Genomic DNA, 20,550 nt, shown 5'->3' on the forward strand with positions numbered 1-20,550 from the left:
GTTAAAGGTAGTCTTAGGCGTCGCCCAAGCCCGGAGGAACCCTCGTCCCAGCGATCCTGTCATTTGCATTCCTGTGAGGCTACTTCACTCGGCCATCCCGGCCCGCGGGCGCCCCTGGCCGTCCCTGCAGCTGCGGCTCGGCACCTGGAGCTGGGAGCGCGGGCGCGTGGAGGCGGGGGCGGGGGGGTGGGTGGGGGGGGGAAGGGGAATCTTCGGGACCAGGTGGCTGGGAGCGAGGCCCGGCGCCAGGACCCAAGGGGCGGGGCCCGGGGGCGTGGCCTCCCGCAGGTGCAGCGAGCGGCTCAGGTTTCACTGAAACTTACCGGCCCCGGGGAGGAGCGGAGCGCAGAGGCTCCGGGTACGGGCAGGTGAGAGGCGGCTTTTTCTTCCAGCGGCGAGTGGAGGTCTGAGTTTGGAATCCGTGGTGGCGAGTTCCCGTCCGCCCGGCGCCGGGCCTGCCCGAAGGATGCGGAGCCGGAGCGCAGCGTGGCTGCTGGGGGGCACCCTCCTGCTGGCGGCCTCTGCCTCCTGCAATTACACCAGCCGAGGTGAGAAACGGGGCGGAGGAGGGCTCGCGCCGCCAGGGAGCCGGGTCCGGGCAGATGGTGCGAGTGGGGCCGGTGCGCGAAGGCTGTTCTGCTGCCTCCAGCCGCCTCCCCTGCACCTCGAGACTCCTCTCGGCCGCTTTGCGGGGGAATCCCAGCGCCCGGAGAGGCTGGAGTGGGCGGGGGAGCAGGGAGGGAACCCAGAGGGCTCAGCCTCCCTCCCACGGGCTGGCTTCTTTGCAAACACCAAGTCGCTAAGGAGCTTTCCGCACACCCTGGCGACTTCCTCCGGGCGGTCCCAGGGGACCCCTGGAGGTAGCAAGCTGGTGGCTCGGGGTGGGGTGGAGTGCGTGGGAGCCCGCGGCCTGGGACCTTCCACTTGTCTTGTTTTGCCACCCCTTCAGCCTTTGGAGCGCCCTCTTTGGGATCGGCCCATGGCGTTCCGACCCAGCGGGGCCCGCAGCTGCTCTGGCCCGACGGCTGGCCCGGATATGCCCGACTCCGCTGGGTTCCCGGGGTAACCAGCCTCAGCTTCAAGGTTGTTAGGCCAGTTGGCCGACGGGCTGGTGCTCAGGTGCCAAATAGTTCACGGCTGTCTGGTCCCGCGATTGTGCTGCCCGGGTGCGCTGCGGTGATCCTGCGGGGGGCGGAAGCTCCCGGCCTGAGCCCGCCTCGGAGCGCGTTGGGGTGGGGTGGGGTGGGGTCGGGGGTGCTTGGCCTGAGATCCGCCGCTGTGATGCTAACCGACCCCCTGCAGTTGGAGGCTGCCAGGGTAGCCTTCCATGGAAGGTGTTTATTTCCCTGGGAAATTTGTAGCCCTGCTGTAAAAGGCAGTTTCTCACCTTTATCCTTTTTGTAAAGACATTGTAAAAGAGCAAGTCACTGTGAATTTGAATTAGATTGAGGACCGTGATTATTTTACCTCTGGAGTTACAGAAAAGCATATTAGGATGTATTCTTGAAAACTGCACCTCTGTATACATTTTATTGTCAGCATTTATTCATTTCCAGAAAGTAATGAAAGTGGACGAACATTTTGGAAGCAATGTGGTGCAGGTGATTCAGTGCTTTTATGATTCAGACAGTTGCTATTGGAAGCTTGCTCTGAGTATTGGTTTGTTCTTGTTGACAAAGTGACTGGGCTGGGACTGGGGGATTCCTGATGTATAAGATGAACTTAATGTAACAGCAATAAAATCAAGTTACTTGTTAACCAGAACTACTTAATATTGCACCTTGGGTGTTTTCTTTTTCAGATGCATACTTTTATTCCATTGTAGGGTAACTTTCCTCCCAACTTGAGACCAATTTTATTTTAAGAAATAAAGCATCACTAATGTTTTTCTGGCCCTCAGCCCACGCTTTTGCTCATCCCCTTTTATTATTATTATTATTGTTATTTTTTTTAGAAAAATACATCGCCATTGACTTCAGAGAGGAAGGGAGAGGGAAAGAGAAACATTAATGATGAGAGATTTATTCATTGGCTGCCTCCTGCATGTCTCCCCCTGGGGCATGCGCCCTTGACCAGAATGGAACCCGGAACCCTTCAGTCGAAGCCTGACGCTCTATACACTTGAACCAAACCAGCCAGGGCTTGCTCATCTCCTTTTAGTTGACCCTTATGCTTGCTCCTCAGTTTGCGATAGGACAGATAACAGCTTTGGTTTTCTTCCCAAAGGCCTTACCCCAAAAGACTGAAGGAAACTCCGCCTGGAGTACAACCTTCTCATTTTATAGATGTGGCCCATGGAGGGGGCGGGGGGGATGCACACAAGGAAAATACTCCATCAGGCTTCCCTTTTTTCCCTGTCACAAGAGTAATTGATAATTATTTTTAGTCTGTCTCCCCATTGAATTGTGAACTCTTGGAGGCCAGGGGCCTTCTCATCCTCTTCATTGCCGTGGTCCTGCACAGCCATGACCTGAAGGACCTCTGTAAATGAGGAATGAAGTGAGGGGACGTGCCCAGAGTGACCTGATGGGTTGATGGCAGTTGGGCATGTAAATTGGTTTCTTTCAGGCACTTAGTACTTTCTATATCACAACTCTGGGAGGTCCCCTATGGCATAGTCATTCTGTTTTTCTTTTGGAGACAGAAAGTTCTGTTCTCTTTGCCATTGGTTCTTAATGATACAAGTAATATGTGATCACTGTAGACCAAAAAACAAGACAGATAAAAGGGAAAAGTTCAATTAAGTCACCCAAGTTACCACTGTTCACATTTTGGTATATGTCCTTTCCCATGCTTTCATGCATCCATGCATAAAATATGTGTTCATACACATAGAAAATCTTTTCACACAAATCTGGGATTATGTAAGTATCAGTAGCATGACAGTGATATAAAACATTTTCAATGACTCTAAAATCTGTTGCCGGAGAATGTATCGTACTTTTTAAATTGGTCCTCTGTTGTGTTGCTAGACACGTGGGGTATTTCCAAGGTGTTGTAGTAAGAGAGAACACTGTAATGAACGTGAAGATGGGATTTTAAATTTGTGTTGGTTTCCTAGCTTGCCTTGTGGTTATTAATTAACCCTGATAGGGGCTGTTTTAGTGAAGTCTGTGTTTGCCTTTCTTATGGTTTTATTAGCTGGGCAAGTGTGGAGAGGAAAACCGTTTATCCTGAAAGAACACATAGGAATTTACGAAAGTGTACCTAGGAAGAGGTCCTCAGTAACTGAAGCTATTTATTTTTCAGTTTCTGCTCTTAAAGGTTGGGAACAAAAGAAGATTTGGAGGTAGGAGATAGTAGGAAAAGGGATACAAGAGGAGAGTTAACACCAATAAAGTAATTGTTTTATACTTGATTTAGTGGGGAGTGCGTAAAGTAAAACACAAGTGCTTTGAAAGTTAAAAGTTTTATATGCATTTCCCCCCACAATTGTACAAATCAGAAGTGTTAATAAAAGTGAAAATCTCCCATTTCTCCCCTTTACACAGACTACTTTTTATGCACAAATATATATTGTCATCCTATACATGTCATCCTATAATTTATTTATTTAACCCAATACATCTATTCATGGTCAGTGTGTACAAATCTGTTATACTTTTTTTTTAAATCAAGTTTTTAATGAGTAAATCTGAATTCTGTCAGTGATATATACATACCTAGATCGTTTTCTTAGGTCAAAGTTGAAGCTAAATTCACTTTTAAATTCAGTTTTCCAAGCAGCTGAGCCAGCTAGCTCTCTGTATCTTGACAGCCTTTCCTCCCAATGAGATGAGTCTGTACTATAATGAAACTTGGGGTTTGGGGTGCAGACTTCTTCTTGTGGGCTCTTGTCCAACGAAGATAAAAAATAAATTTGTAAACGTTTTCCTTAATAAAAATGTAGAAGTTTATTGGAAGCATATACAAACTCCATCTGGGCAGGGGTGTCCCCAAAGGGGGTCCCTGGGAAGGGGCCCCCAAATAGAAAAAGCTGTTCTCTGTCTTTCTAATGGGAAAAGAAGTCTGTCTTGTGCCCCTTTGTCTCCGGTTTATGCGCTGCCGCTCTTTGTTTGAGCCTGGCCCCTTCTAATTGGACCTGTCGTTAATTTAGGGCCCTGTGCTTTCCTCATCGGTTATTTTGTTACGTATCCGTTTCAAAGGCCCACGTGGAGCCCCCTCTTCCTCTCCCCTTATCTTGCAACAATAACAACCTTTGCTAATTCCATCATAATATTTATCACATTGTATTTTAGTTACCAGTTTATCAGTCTCCCATTAGATTGGGGTTCCTTCAGAGCAGAGATTATCATGTTCGCTTTGCCTCGTAGTAGGTTCCAAATTATTTGTTAAATGAACAATGAACAATATTTCTATTCAAGTGGTATGTATTTATTCATAAGTACAGTATTGAGCGTTAATCTCCAAATATTCTATAATCTGATTTATTTTTAATTTTTTTAAAAATTAAATTTATTGGGATGACATTGGTTAACATGAACATACAGGTTTCAGGTGTGGGTTTCTATGTTACAAGGTCTGCGTATTGCACCATGTGCAATAAAGTCAAATCTTCTCCTGCCCCGATGTTTTAGGGCCCCCTCATCCCCCACCCCTCCCCTCTGGCAACCACCACACTGCTGTTTGTGTTCATGAGTTTTAGTTTTATATCCCACACATGAGTGAAATCATCTTAGCTTTTTCTGACTGACGTATTTCACTTAGCATAATGTTCTCAAGGTCCATCCATGTTGTTGCAAATGGTGCTATTTCATCCTTTCTTATGGCTGAGTAGTATTCCATTGTGTGTATGTACCACATCTTCTTTTTCCAGTCCTCTATCTCAGGACACTTTGGTTGTTTCCTGTCTTGGCCACCGTGAATAATGTTGTATTGAACATAGGGGTGCATATATCTTTGCGGATAAATGATTTTGAGACCTTTGGGTATATACCCAGGAGAGGACTTGCTGGGTCATATGGTAGCCCTATTCGCAATTTTTTGAGGAATTGCCATAGTGGTTGTACCAGTCTACATTCCCACCAGCAGTGGATGAGGGTTCCCTGTTTTCCACAACCTCTCTAACACTTATTATCACTTGTCTTGTTGATAATGGCCACTCTAACAGGTGTGAGGTGGTGTCTCATTGTACTTTTGATTTGCATTTACCTAATTGCCAGTGAGGTGGGACACCTTTTCATATATCTGTTGACTGTCTTCTTGGGAGAGGTGTATTTTCAGGTCCTCTGCCCACTTTTTGATTGCGCTGTTTGTTTTGTTTAGTGTTGAGTTTTATACGTTCTTTATATATTTATAAATTAAACCTTTGTGGGAGCTACTGTTTGCAAATATCATCTCCCATCTGGTTGCCCGTCTCTGTTTTGCTGGCAGTTTCTTTGGCTGTGCAGAGGCTTTTCAGTTTGGTACAGTCCCATTCACTTATTTTTGCCTTTACTTCCCTTCCCTTTGGGGTCAAGTTCATAAAATATTCTCTACAACCGAGGTCCATAAGTTTGGTACCTATATTTTCTTCTATGTAACTTATTGTTTTGGGTCTTTATTTAGGTTTTGATCCATTTTGAATTAATTTTTGTACATGGAGACAAACTGTAATTCAGTTTCATTCGTTTGCATGTGGCTTTCCAGTTTTCCAAGCACCATCTATTGAAGAGACTATCTTTAGTCCATTGTGTGTTTCTGGCTCCTTTGTAAAAAATTATCTGTCCATATACATGTGGTTTTATAGCTGGGCTCTCTATTTCTATAATCCGATTTAAAATCCTCAAATTAAACAAGAAACTAATCCAAGGCTTTAATTTAGTTTGTGCTAAATTATTTTTTAAATTTATAGCTCTGAGGCATTTTATTATAAAAAGCTGGTCCTCATTCATAAACTAAGTTAAAATTCATCATACATTTACTTCAATTATTTTTTTTTTTGCTTGACTTTCCATAAATCTTTAGCTTCATTGATTTTGGCTGCTATATTAGGAGATCTTCCCTTGTCTTGGTGATTTGAAAGCATAATTCATAGTTGGCCCTGGCCCAGTAGCTAAGTTGGTTAGAGCTTCATCCTAGTATGCCAAGGCTGCTGGTTCCATCTCAGGGCACATACAAGAAGCAACCAATGATTGCATAAATAAGTGGAACAACAACTCTCTCTCTCTCTCTCTCTCTCTCTCTCTCTCTCTCTCTCTCTCTCTCTCTCAGACAAATAAATAAATGCATAATATGTCCATGAGCATCTCTTATTTTCCTTTATTGACAGTAGGGCTTACACCTAGCATTAATTCTGCTTCCCGTTTTGTCATTGTGGCTCAAACCCACCACTGTAACAGCCCGCACTGAAGGCAGATTTTGGTAGACTTTGAAAACCTTGTTTGACTTGACACTCCATATGCTTCCTGGCTTGCAAAACAAAGTGGCTTGCAAATCCTGCACCAGCAATGGTCAGTGCAACAGCTACCCTTGTACTGGCCATGGTTCCGGCTCCACTGGGCTCCTGCCTCCACTGAGAGCATGTTTCATCCAGCTCAGAGGCCGCAGCCACCAACACCACACCTCTACCAGAAAGCAGTGTGGCCACCACCAGCTGGGACAAACGAACAGACAGACACAGGTGCCCAGGAAACACAGCAGTGGTGGCCTGTCCACCCTTTATAGGGAGAATATTATTCATTGTATAAATGCCGTAAGTTATTGAACCACAGTCACGCTCCACTTAATGATGGGGATACTTTCTGAGAAATGTAATGGTCACCAGGCCATGATGTTGTTGTTTGAACGTCACAGAGGGCACGTACACAAACCTGATGGCATAGCCTGCTGCACACCTCGGCTATCTGATAGAGACTGTTGCTCCTATGCAGCGTGTCACTGTACAAAACAACATGAGATTAAATCAACCACAAGAGAAAATGATGCAACCAAGGGACACAGAAAATAGGAGATATATAAGGCTGCCGTTGGTGTGAAGCAGTGTACTGTTTTACGCAGCAAAATAACAAAAAGTGTAGTATAGTAAATACACAAACTAGTAACATATTTGTTCATTATCAAGTATTATGTTCTGTACATAATTGTATGTGCTGTACTTTTTTTTAAAAAAATATATTTTATTGATATTTTACAGAGAGGAAGGGAGAGGGATAGAGAGTTAGAAACATCGATGAGAGAGAAACATCGATCAGCCGCCTCCTGCACACCTCCTACTGGGGATGTGCCCGCAACCCAGGTACATGCCCCTAACCGGAATCGAACCCGGGACCCCTCAGTCCGCAAGCCGACGCTCTATCCACTGAGCCAAACTGGTTTCGGCAATGTGCTGTACTTTTTATACGACTCTCAGTGCAGTAGGTTTTTTACACCAGCATCACCACAAATGTGAGCAATGCATTGCACGATGATGTCATTAGGTGTTCAGAATCTTTCAGCCTTATTACAACCTATGGAACCACCGTCTTTCATGGGGTTCATCTTTGACTGGACTGCTGCTATACCATAGTCCCTTTTTTGATGGATGTCAAGACTAACATTTTTGTTTTACCATGATAAACAAGATTCCAGTAAATAGTCTCGTATACACAGTTTTTTTGTGCACTTTAGCTAGTATACGTGCAGGACAAATTCCTAGGAATAAACTGATAGGTCATAGGGCAAGCACATTTTAAATTTTGACATGTTTTGCCAAATTGCCCTCCAAAAAGATTTCACCAGTTTGCACTCCTTTGAAAAAGAAACCCAACGATATGGAGAGGTGTGGAGTAAAAAAAAAAGAAAATTGTGCCTCCCCAGCCAATTTAACCACAGACATAGAGTTTGGGTATCCTTCTCAACTTCAGATTTTGCAAATAGATTATAATTTTGTTATACAGATGGCAGTATGTTCTGCCAGTGCTTTTTTCAATTGACAGTATACGGTGGCTCTTTTTTCAATATTTATTGAATGGTATAGTGCCTACTGCTAAAGCCGAGGATTGCTGGGGATATGGTAAGTCAGGACTGGGGGCTGGTGAGCCTTGCGTGTTTCCTGCTTGTTTGTCAGTGAGGTGGAGGCGCTGCCCTGGGCCCCAGTGGGAGTGTGTCCTTGCATACTTGGGCAGGCACTGTTGATTACAGCTCCCAAACGAGGGTGCTTTTGTAGCCAGCTACTTTAAATGTGTTTAAACTTCAAGTGTGCATGTATTTAATTTCTTCTCCACTCTCTGTGACTTGAAGTGATTTTATCTGGTTTACAGGTGGGTCTTACGGTCGGAAGCTGGGATAGCCTCAGTTCTAGACAAGAATTTGGTGAATGGTATAGGACAGCGATTTTCAACCTTTTTCATCTCATGGCACACATACACTAAAATTACCGAAATTCTGTGGAACACCAAAAAATAGATATTTTGTCAATCTGACAAAAAAAAAGGTGTAATTTTGATTCATTCACCCCATGCCTATTGTAGTATTGGTTGTTGTCATTTTTTTAGATTTGACAATCTAAGGGAAAAGAGGTCAGTGCTCCAGACTACACAGTCAGGTATTGTATGTTTTAAAAATTCTTGCTGCACACCGGTTGAAAATCGGCTGGTATAGGACACTGTACAGGGTAAAATCCTGCACACTTTGCTGAGAGGGCTTCAGCGGCATTTGAGCTGCGTCTCAACATTTGCTAGTGTTACAGCTTCAAACGTATGCCCAGCCAACTAAGCCACTGCAGCCAGTGCCTCAGAGTCTCCTTGTTTCCACTTTCTTCTCTCTCTCAAAATCTTAAAAAAAAAAAAAGAATCGGAGGAGTCTGATGATGACATAGGCTTTGGCCATTTTTAAAAAATTATTATTATTTATTGATTTGAGAGAGAGAGAGAAAGAAACATCGATTTGTTGTTCCACTTAATTTGCATTCATTGGTTGCTGCTTGTATGTGCCCTGACCAGGATTGAACCCACAACCTTGGCATGTTGGGATGATGCTCTAATCAACTGAATTACCACCGGGCTAGGGCTGGTCTTTTGATTAAAGCTCTTCTGTAACACGTTCAATAAAAAGCTGAAGTCCGAAAAGAAGAAGAAGAAGAAGGAAGAAGAAAGAGAAGGAAGAAGAAAGAAGAAGAAGAGTTAGCCTTTACTGGTAGTAGGTAGTTTATTTTGTAGAGCTGTAATCCTGTAACCTCCTGCTGCTCTCACAATTGGTCATTCTGTTAACTGGTTTTGAAAAACACGTATGTGGTTCATGAAATTAATGTAGAGGGTGGTGACTGGCTTTTTGTAAGGATGGAATAGAACACAATAAAAAGTATGAGTGTTCCCTGCTATAATGAGGGTAATAATTATTTTGTGAAACTTTCCTTTCTATTACAGATATTTATATTGGAAGTAGGTTACCATACAGAGTATGTTTCTTGCTATGGGCAATAGTCAAGTATATAAAGAACACTGTAATATGTAGGATTCTTATTTTTATTTAAAAATCATGTTCTTTTAAAAAAAATTATAAAAGAAATTGGAACAAGACGTAGGTCTATCCTAAGTGTATTAGTTTCCTGTGCCATAACACATTGCCAAAAAAAATGGTGGCTTCACCAAGAGAAATTTATTCTCTCACCGTTGTGGCGGCCAGAAGTCTGAAATCAAGGTCTTGTCTCTCCGAAGGTCCCAAGGAGAGAATCCGGTCCTTCCCTCCTCTAACTTCCGGTAGCTATTGGTGTTCCTTGGCTTGTTTCTTGGCATTACTGCGATCGCTGCCTCCCCTTTCACACCTCTTTCCTCTCTTCTCTATTTTCTCTCTCAAATCTCCCATTGCCTTTCTCTTATAAAGACACTTGCCATTGGATTTGGGACCACCTGGATAATCCAGGATGATCTCATACTTAGATCCTTCATTACATCTACACAGACCCTTTTTCTCAGTGAGGTAGTGATCACAGAGTGTAGGGGTTAGGACATGGACATACCTTTTGAGGGCCACCTTTCAACCTGCTCTACTAAGTGAAAAGTGAAGTATTGATCTCTACACCTTCTAACCCTCCACCTAGGCCAGTGGTCGGCAAACCGTGGCTCGAGAGCCACATGCAGCTCTTTGGCCCCTTGAGTGTGGCTCTTCGACAAAATACCACGTGCGGGCGCGCACGTACAGTGCGATTGAAACTTCGTGGCCCTTGCGCAGAAGTCGGTTTTCAGAAAGGAGATAGATGAAACAAGTATACAAAATGAGTGTGGATGGGAGAGTTGGAAGGGGTCGACCTTAGCAAATGTACCTCAATCAGATTGAGGACGTTTTTAGCAAAGGCCAGCTTAGGAGTCCCCTAATTAAGTTAATAACAATGTACCTACTTATTTAGTTTAAGTTTAAAAACTTTGGCTCGCAAAAGAAATTTCAGTCGTTGTACTGTTGATATTTGTCTCTGTTGACTAATGAGTTTGCCGACCACTGACCTAGGCCAACCACTCATCCTGCTGAACCTGGGTGCAGAGGTAGGAGAAAAAGTGATGACTAAGCATGAAAATTATCAGATAAACTTGAGTAGGTTTAACGTTCTCCCTGGTGTACTGTGGTGTACTTTGCCCTGTTTCCTCTGCAGGGTGGAAGACCTGCCCCTCCTCAGAATTAAAATAAGGTTGTGCAGTGTCCTCAAACTGTCCATTTTCTTCTGCAGGTCCCTGAACACTTAGTTGAGGCAGGTTGTAGGCTGAATATGTCATTCATTTGTTTGTGGTTTCTAACGTTTAACTCATAATATGGGGAGGAGTAAGTTGTTAAAGCTCGCCATGTTACTTGCTTGAAAGTCAGAACACATATTTGTCTTTGGTGCACCCACCTGTCCAGTCACCTTGACGCCAGAGAGCTGGCCTGCCTGCTGACCTCCTGCTGACGGTCTCCAGGAGGCCCACGTGGAAGGGGGCGGGGATCCCTGCCTTGCCGGAGGCTGTCCTTGTGGGTGGAGCGGGAATGTCCCTTGCGCTCCTGGGAATCTCCCTGTGTGGTGCTTTGGGATAACGAATGATTGATAGGCCAGGCCGGATCCTGTCTCAGCCAGCGTGAGATGGCCTTTATATGAACAGTTAGGAATGAATGAGTGTGGACAGTATGTAAACATAAATTGAATACTGTCAGTTTTATCGAAATTCATAGAAATCAATGTTATATTCCACACATACTTCACAACCCTCTCTCTGATTGAGAAAATTTCACTGTAAACAAAAAACCAGACAACAGAAATCCCACTAATCCAATCATCCAGAGACAGCCCCGTAAGCATTCTGTGTGCATTCTGTGTACTCCTTCTGTCTTTATCTACAGTGCTTTTACTTGCGCATACCAGCATTACTGTTGAAACATTGATTTCTGGAATGACCCTTGTCTGCCTTGCCTTTCTTGTACAGGAGTCAGTAAGCCCTCTAAAGGAAGAAGTATAATTGGTAGAGTCGATGACTCATCTCGAATCCCTGGGACAGGCGTTCCAGTGGAGCCAGGCCTTTCTGTGGATGCGATTTCTGCCTCCCTCCTGACTGGAAAGCTGACGACTGTCTTTCTTCCGATCGTCTACACGGTTGTATTTGTGGTTGGTTTGCCGAGTAATGGCATAGCCCTGTGGATCTTCCTTTTCCGAACGAAGAAGAAGCACCCTGCAGTGGTTTACATGGCCAACCTGGCCTTGGCAGACCTCCTCTCTATCATCTGGTTCCCCATGAAGATTGCCTATCATATACACGGCAACAACTGGGTTTACGGGGAATCTCTTTGCAAGGTGCTCATTGGTTTTTTCTATGGCAACATGTACTGCTCCATTCTCTTCATAACCTGCCTCAGCGTGCAGAGGTATTGGGTGATCGTGAACCCCATGGGGCACACCAGGAAGAACGCAAACATCGCCATCGGCATCTCCCTGGGAATATGGCTGCTGATTCTGCTGGTGACCATCCCCTTGTATCTCGTGAAGCAGACCAGTTACATCCCAGCCCTCAACATCACCACCTGCCATGATGTCTTACCGAAGGAGGTGTTGGTGGAGGACATGTTCAGTTACTTCCTCTCTCTGGCCATCGGAGTCTTCCTGTTCCCAGCCGTCCTCATGGCTTCTGCCTATGTGCTGATGATCAGAACACTGAAATCTTCTGCCATCGATGAAAACTCAGGAAAGAGGAGGAAGAGAGCCATCAAACTGATTGTTACTGTCCTGGTCATGTACCTGATCTGCTTCACTCCTAGTAACATTCTGCTCGTAGTGCACTATTTCACGATTAAACACTGGGGCCAGAGCTACGTCTACGCCCTGTACATCGTAGCCCTCTGTCTCGCCACCCTCAACAGCTGCATCGACCCCTTTGTCTATTACTTTGTTTCAGAAGACTTTAGGAATCATGCAAAGAACGCTCTTCTTTGTCGCAGTGTCCGTAAGGCAAAGCGGATGCAAATATCTCTCACATCAAAGAAGTCCTCCAGGAAATCCAGCTCTTACTCTTCAAGTTCAACCACCATTAAGACCTCCTATTGAGTATTCCAGCTCCGTGGATGGAAGTTTTACGGGAGGCTTTGGAGTTTGCTTAATGTTATGGGGACGTTTCTGTTGTTTTCTAACCAAGAGGATTTTACCACGTACCATGTATTTGCAGTACCTTTCAGGATTGCTGGAAGCTTCCCTGTTTGCATGAAGAAAATCCACTAAGTTAACATAAATGCCAGTTTCAGAATTTCTCTACTTAGATGCTCCCAGAATGGAACTTACAGAAGCAGACTTTAGAAGGTGGCTCCCCCCAAAACACACACCAAACAGAAACCCAGTGACTTGCAAAAACTGGTTTTGGCATAAAGACTAAGTTCTTAGTGGAAACTACATTTCTTACACATCTGATCTGTCCAATTGATTGAGTTGATGGAGGAAGGAACTTGTAAAGAGGCGAAGGAGCTGCCCAGAGTCAGGCTTCTAACCAGTGGCGGCAAGTTAGGGTTGGGCAGCAGCATTTGAATGGTCAGTGGGGTTCTTGCACCACTTCATCAAAGTCAGCGAGCTTTTTGTTTAAAAAGGCAGGCTCATCAGACTCAGGAATGAGAACTCAGAATCTGGGAGCAGGCCCCCAGGCACCTGCGTGCTGACAAGCTTCTGTGCAAAGCTTAGGCACACCAGGTCTGAGACCCACTGGCCTGGCTGCTGCTGCTACTGGACAAAGGGGTCCTGGTAGTTTTTAAAAAGAGAAGCAGACAGAATGCTTTGTGTCTGCTTGTAATGAAACTGGTTTGTTGACTTACTGGATCTTTTAATTTCTTTATTAGTCTTGAGCTTTTATATGTATCATTATCATTTCGAGGAAAATGTAACAGGATTTTAAACTTGAAAATACAAATGTTGTGTAACTTTTTACTGACTTCAGCGAAATCTTCAGGTAGCCTGAGTTTCGCAACAAGGATCAGAATTGACCACTTAGTATTTTAAGAAATTATTGTTGGACTATTTATTGTCAGTTTTGGTCCTTTGTTATCAAATATGAAATTATAAAGCCTTCGCCGGGTTTGAACCGCATCTGTTTGGGGGGAAAAAACTAAAATAGATGTGATTCGCAGTAATATATCTAAGGGATACTTGGCTCCAGACTGACTTTATATGACTTGTATTTGTGACTTTTTGAAATAATTATTTTATTGTATGATATATAAATGACTATTTTTAAAAAATATTTTTATTAATTTCAGAAAGGAAGGGAGAGGGAGAGAGAGATAGAAACATCAATGATGAGAGAGAATCATTGTTCGGCTGCCTCCTGCCCGGCCCCTACTGGGGATCAAGCCCACAACCCCAGGCATGTGCCCTTGACCAGAATCTAATCTGGGACCATTCAGTCCGCAGGCCCGTGCTCTAGCCACTGAGCCAAACCAGCTAGGGCTCACATGACTATTTTTTACAACTTCTTTCTGAATTGTGTGTGTATGTGTGTGTGTGTGTGTGTGTGTGTGTTTGAGGGAAGGAATGTAAAAGGGCAAGCAACATCATTCTACTAAGAAGAAATTATGCGAGGCTCACACCTTATTTTTACATAAAAAGGGCCATACTGTACATATTGCTCTGAGGGAGTTGTTTTTCATTTACTTACAGTTCAGAATTCTTTCCATGTCTGCACCCATCGGTTGACCTTCATTTTTAAAGGATACAGACTATTAAATGTTTTGACTATATTGTGATGTATTTAGTCATTTCCCTATCTATGGCTTCCGCGCCGGCACCCCCCCCCCCTCATTAAAATGGTGCTGCATTGAACATCTGTGTGCAGATGTGTTTTGATGTGTTCCTAGAAGTAGAATGGCCAGGTAAAAAGTCAGACACCTATCTAAATTTTAAATTTTGGTAACTCTTGCCAGATTGCCTTCAGTAATTTATACTTCTACCAAAAAGTGCATTTGTACCTGTTTCCTGAAATGCTCATTCACACTTGATTCATGAATCTTTGGAAATTTTACCAATCTGTTTTGAAGCAGCACAGCCTCCTGGCGGGGAGTGCCAATCCTGAGCTGCCAGGCAGGGCTGAATTCTGACTCTAGCATTTCTTTATTTTTTTTTGTTACCTTAGGGGAGATACTTCTGTGTCTCAGTCTCCTCGTTTGTAAAGTGAGGATAATGTCTTTCTCACTGAATTATTAGGATTAAACATTTGGCACATTTATGCAGTCATACACATTATGTAGCATTATTACTATTATTCCTCTGTCTGCTAACGAGGTCTCATTTCCGGTCTGCCCCTTTTCACGTCAGTGCCAGTGGTATCTGCCTGCCTTCTTGCTTTCTCCGCTTTGAGTCTCCTAGCAGGCTTGTGGGTTGTCTCCATTTTACAGGTAAGAAAGCAAAAGATGGTGGACACCGAATACAAGGGAGCAGAAACAATTGGCTCACAGGCCCTGCAGGTGCTCTATAGAGGGATTCCCTGGAAAAAATGTTTGGTATTTGCCATTTATTCATTAGTCATTTTTATAACACATGCTAAAAAACCCAACTGAACAAAAATATATAGCTGAAACATTTTCTTCTTTGCTACCCATGCTCATTCTCATCTCCCAGCAGGTTAATTTTTATAATTTGTTTGTACACAATATATATGTATATTAACCCTTCAAATAAAAATGAATATGTTACAATAAGAATATGTATGTGTATATAAATGTGTATATGTGCACATATATGTATATATGTATACGTGTGTGTGTGTGTATATGTGTGTGTGTGTGTGTGTGTATATATGTATATATATATATACACCAAGTTCTTAATCAGTACAAGTGGATCTTCCTCATTTTTAATGACTAGGTAGTATTCCATGTATAGATAATCATAAATTAATCATTGCCCCATTGAAGATGAAGTATTTTTCTTGGTTCATTTTAACCATGTCTTTGAATCTACATTAAGAAGTATAAAGGAAATAATTTGAGAAATAGTCATAAGAATGTGTTTTGCTAAAGCAAAAGCTTTTCAAGTTATATTTGTTTCTTGTGCCTTTGGGAAGTGGTTCATGAATCCCTGGCCCACCTGAATGACACTCCGTAGGGCGTATGAGAACTCTGGTTCTGAGCACAGAAGTGCTGGGTGCGGTGTCTTTGCTCTGGTGTTAGCGGTCTTCCTGTGGTCTGATTTTTCTGAACCACCTCAAAGTTTGAGTATTTAGCATTCCACAGGCTCCATTTACCAAGAGGTTCTCTCAATTTTAAAGTAATGTTGATTTGCCTTCCACGGTACAGGACACATTAATAACTAAACTGACTTGATTGGAATTGGTTTACTGGGCATTTCCTTGAATGTTATGATTGTTTGCAGCAGGAGTTTCAGACGTAATTAATTTCCTGGTTATCTCAATCTCATAAATCCTGAGGCTATAATCTCATCAGTATGCATAGTTCAGCGATTACATCTTTGTTCCTGAAACTTTAAGCTTTAGGAGGCTCATGAGGGGAGTGGAATGAATGTATCACCAAATCAAAGGTACATTTTGTCACTGCAGCCCTGGTCTCATTGACTAAAATTACCACTTTGTGCTGCAGAGTTTGCATGTCTTAAAGAGAACTCTCTGACTCCACATAGTCCAAAGCATGCCTCTAGTCCACCCCTCACCCCAATTCTGAAATGAAAAGAGAAAACAAAGCCCTCAGGTATGGAGTTCTCCGCTGTATTCAAGGCATGGGGTTTCACTGAATTCTATTTAAATGTAAATACTGTCATTGGAGTCACTCTTTGGAAATGTCTTTGTTGAGGGGGGATGAAGAATTCTGTGATTTGGGTATGAGCTGCCCTGGCCTCTACCACTTGGTCAGTCTGTGGAATATTTCCCAGGATCTGTCTTTACTGGTGAGAAATCAGACACAACTGGACTTCTGGGTCACCTCCTCCTGCAGAAACCACAGCCCCAGCAGGTGGGCTCCATCATGAACGCAAAGCAAACCATTGGCACCTAACATGGTGTGAGTGGTTCCTTCCTTCATCCCGCAAAGAGTTATTGCAACATTACTGCCTTATTAAATGCAAATAATTAAATCGGGATTCCTGCCTTAGCAGCAGTCCAGTCATGGGGCTGATGTTCTCAGTGAAATGTATCAATATTAAAAACAACCAACCCTCCAATATTTGGTTTATTCAAAGGCCTTTAAAGAATACCCTATTTCAAAGGTAGGTCTTGGGAGTGGGACAAAATCTAGTAAAATGAAGGACAAGCAAATAGTAAAAAGTGAACATCTCCCCTCCTGACCCACCATGTCAGAACCCAGTTACTCCCTTTGTGTTTCCTGTGAGATATTTCTATGCATGTGTACGCCTGTGTACTTGCATGCTCTTTTTTAGAAAAAGAGGAGTTATCCTATGTATTAGTTATATTTATACATAATCAATCACCTCTAAATGTAGTCGCAATAAACATCTACTAACTTGCACGGTTTCTGTGGGCATGCATTCAGGAGCAGTTCAGCCGGAGGGGTCTGGCCGGGGATTTCGTGAGCGTGCAGTCATCCATGTCCAGGGTGGCTCCCTCACAGGGCTGGCAAGTTGGTGCTGGCTGTTGGCACTTAGTCTCTCTCCACGTGGCCTCCCCACAAGGCCGTTCAAGTGACCTCATAACACAAAGGCTGCTTCCCTCAAAAAAAGTGAGCCAAGGGGCTATGGGGAAGCCGTAATGCCTTTTAGAGCCTCACCCCAGGAGTCCTACAGCGTCATTTGTACGATACTCTTGATTACACAGTCTGGCTCCAGTTCCGTTGGGGAGGAGACTACCAAAGAGCATTAGGAGGCAAGGATCACTAGGGTCATTTTGGAAGCTGGCGACCACAATATGTGTATTGTCAAAACAAAAACAAATACATGGACCCACTTTAAAATGGGGCCATGCTGGAGGAACTGCCCTGCACCTCTTATGTCTAAAGTACTTGGAATGTTAAAACAGGGCAAAATAACCTTTGACGGCCTAAAGCAACCTTGTGTGCCAGAGAACTTTTTGCAAAGATAGTAAAGCGGGGATGACCACTCCATGGAGGTGACCAGACTGACAATTAAGATCATTATTTAGAATTAATACCACTATACTATGCTATCTGCACCAGTAGAAAAGCCTTCCTTCTATTGATGTGGTTTCCTTTTCTCAGAAATACCATTGCCTTTGTCTCCTGATCTGAGCACTATTTGAGCTACCATCTGAATCAGTGTGCCCTAATACCTAGCTTTTCTTTTGATCTCAAATCAAGGCTTGTGTCTCTCACTTTGAAAGGCCCTTTCATTTTTAGGTTAATATGAACACAATTTGAACATTATGTCCGTATCAGCATTTATAGATTGACCTCGTTATTTTAAATAAATGCATTCATTGTATAGGTGTACTATAATACAAACTCCTCTAGCTTTTAGGTAGTTTCTATTTTTTGTTATTGTTTTGGTGGAGTTGTTTTTGTGGTTTTTTTGTTTTGTTTTGTTTTGCTACACCTGTATTCCTACACAAGCAATACTTGAGTGAATATTTCTGTATCTTTACATGCTTGTTCATTCACTATGCACTATGTGTCAAGTCACATTCAACAAAATAAACGAGAACTCTGTTCTCATGGAGTTTACTTTCTACTTGGAAAGAGACCGAAAAGAAGAAAAATATCCAGTAGTAATAAATTCTAAGGAAGAGTAAAGGTTAAGAGTAGTTTCTATTAAGGGATCAGAAAAGGTTTCTGAGACAGTGAAATTTAAGTTGCAATATAAAGGCTAAGTAAAAGGCAGCCGTGGGCAGATTCCAAGCAAGGGCTTTATGGGAATGAGGGGAGAGAGGCAGGTACTAGGTAACTGAAGGGAGTAAGGAGCTGGGCTTTCATTCAGATGCTGCCATAGGATTGTTTTACTGGTAATTTAAAAAGACACTGGAGCCCTAGCTGGTTTGGCTCAGTGGATAGAGTGTCAGCCTGTGGACTGAAGGGTCTCGGGTTTGATTGTGGTCAAGCGCACATGCCTGGGGTTGCAGGCTCGATCCCCAATAGGGGGCGTGCAAGAGGCAGTGCTCAATGATTCTCATCATGGATGTTTCCATCTCCCTCTCCCTTACTCTCTGAAATAAAAAACATTAAAAAAAACCTAAAAAGTATATCTAATACCACTAAAAAAAAGACACTGGCTACTATGAAGTATGGATGGATTATAGAAGGACAAGAGGAGAAGAAAGAACAGGAGGAAGTTCCACCAATCCGAGCGAGAGATGAGGTTGACTTGAATTAGGGTGATGACAGAGATGGAGAGAAGGGAACTGATTTGGGCAATGTTTTGGAAGTAAAGTTTGCAGGCGTGAGGAAAAGAGGAATTAGATAATTCATAGATTTTTTTGTTTGTTTGATGGATGATTGTGAAATGACGAGTGGGCATGTTTTGGGGTTGAAAGTCAAGAGTTCAGTTTTGGCCGTAGCATCTCGAGTTTCGAGATGCCCGTTAGACATCCAGGTAGAACTGTTGAGTAGGGCACTTGGATACCTGAATCTGGATTTTTAAATAGAGTTGGAAATAACACTTTTTGCCGTATCACTAGCACTTTTAAAGCAAAGGACTTGGTGAGATGCCCTCGGGCCTAGGGGAGCGAATATAGATGAATATAGATAAGAGAAGGAGGCTTAGGTCAGAGGCCTCGGGCACTGAGCACCCTCTGAGAAGAAAATGAGCCAGTAAGAGACAGGAGGACTGTCCGCTGGGGCAGGAAGAAAGGACAGAGGATATGCCGCCAAGGGTGTAAAGGAGAGACTGGTCAATCGAGTGGAATATTAGCGAGAGGTCACGTGAGATAGAACAGAGACGTGACCATTGGATCTTACTACATGGAGAGCACTGGTGACTCTGACCAGACCACCCGTCTCAGTGGTGGTGGGGATAGGAAGCCAAAATGGGGTGTGTTAGAGAAAGAATGAGAAGGACACAATCATGGTGGATGATCCCACATAGTATAATTGTGCAAGGGAGCAGAGGATTGTGGGGCAAGAGAGGCAAAGAGTGATTGTTATCTTAAGAATATGGAAATGAGAGTGATTCATTAGAGAGAGAGATTGATGGTGGGAGTGTCTGGATATACTGTGTTTCTAGAAGTAGAATTTCTGGGTTAAAGAGTATGTGTAATTTTGATCATTGCCCTATTGAGATGACACACCAGTTTACACACCTGTCAACAATGTGTCTGTTTATCCACACCACTGTAAACACCGAGTTTTCAGGATCTTAAGTACATGCCCATCTGAACGTCTCCAATTCTGAGTGTAATGATCATGCAGAGCTATGAGCATCGTGGAAGAAATGGAGCTATGTCTTTCCTCCTTCATTTGCTTTTGTATTTGGGGCATATTTTCCTCCTGCAACTGCTCACCGCTCAGGCAGTGACATTTGAAAGGTGCTGGTCATGGGGAAATCCAGTCCTGTTTCTCTTTGTCTGAAAGGACACCTGTTATTCTGGGTGGGCTGTAGAAAATTTCTGTACCATTTGGGACATCCTTTGTTCCAGAAAGTTTTCTATCATTCTTTTGTGGAGAATTTGAGGGCAGGGTGTTAACTACTACAGCTGGTACCTAGGAGCTTGGAGTCTGAGCCAGGTGAGACATTCTCAGCATTGCCGCGTCTTAGCTCAGGTCTGAGCTCCTCACACCAGCTTCGTTGGGTAGCCTGGAGTGAATGATTTAAGTCCATACAAGGCTTCATTATAGCTTCCAGGTAGCAGTGAGCAGATTTAATCACTTAATCCTGAGAAAGCGTTTAGCCAAGCCTGTGTTCTGAGCTCTTTCAGAAGCCACCTGGGACCTCAGAGGGGACTGTCTAGTTCCTATTGGTGACAGATTTTCCTTCAAACCAAAGATTTTTGTAAAATGGAGACTTTGTTCAAAATATAACTGATTTATCAGAATTTATGTTTTAAATTACAGAGCAAGGAAGGAAATGATGGCATTTATTCCAGCGACAGTTTCTGTTAATTACAACTATACTTTTTAAAAACATTATGGAGAACTTTGTGCCCACACAGAAGTCAACAGAATCATATAAGGAAGCTTTTGTACCCATCACTCATCAACACTTGTTCAGTTGCAATCCACCCACCTTCCCATCCCGTTTATTCTTAA

At 43.4% G+C, this 20,550-nt stretch overlaps 1 protein-coding gene and 1 pseudogene across 2 annotated transcripts; one reads left to right on the plus strand and one right to left on the minus strand.

The window, feature by feature from the left end:
- The first annotated feature begins 442 nt into the window (after window positions 1-442).
- Window positions 443-15,076, plus strand: F2RL1 (F2R like trypsin receptor 1). Its single transcript, XM_081090123.1, has 2 exons — window positions 443-548; window positions 11,346-15,076. Exons 1-2 carry the CDS (start codon window positions 467-469, stop codon window positions 12,455-12,457), a joined length of 1,194 nt encoding a protein of 397 aa, XP_080946249.1. The 5' UTR covers window positions 443-466; the 3' UTR covers window positions 12,458-15,076.
- On the minus strand, window positions 5,909-6,463 carry LOC308518057 (mitochondrial import inner membrane translocase subunit TIM14-like; annotated as a pseudogene). Its single transcript has 2 exons — window positions 6,214-6,463; window positions 5,909-6,010 (listed from the first exon to the last, which is right to left on the minus strand). The product of its transcript is annotated as a mitochondrial import inner membrane translocase subunit TIM14-like (transcript).
- Window positions 15,077-20,550: the final 5,474 nt, after the last annotated feature.

Source organism: Myotis nattereri (genome assembly GCF_964212035.1).
Source record: "Myotis nattereri genome assembly, chromosome: 4".
Lineage (NCBI taxonomy): Eukaryota > Metazoa > Chordata > Mammalia > Chiroptera > Vespertilionidae > Myotis > Myotis nattereri.

Excerpts from the sequence above, each read along its gene's own strand:
- F2RL1 (XM_081090123.1), top strand. The coding sequence starts at position 467 with ATGCGGAGCCGGAGCGCAGCGTGGCTGCTGGGGGGCACCCTCCTGCTG. Across the intron at positions 549-11,345 it reads CTGCAATTACACCAGCCGAG|GAGTCAGTAAGCCCTCTAAA; the intron begins GTGAGAAACGGG and ends TTTCTTGTACAG.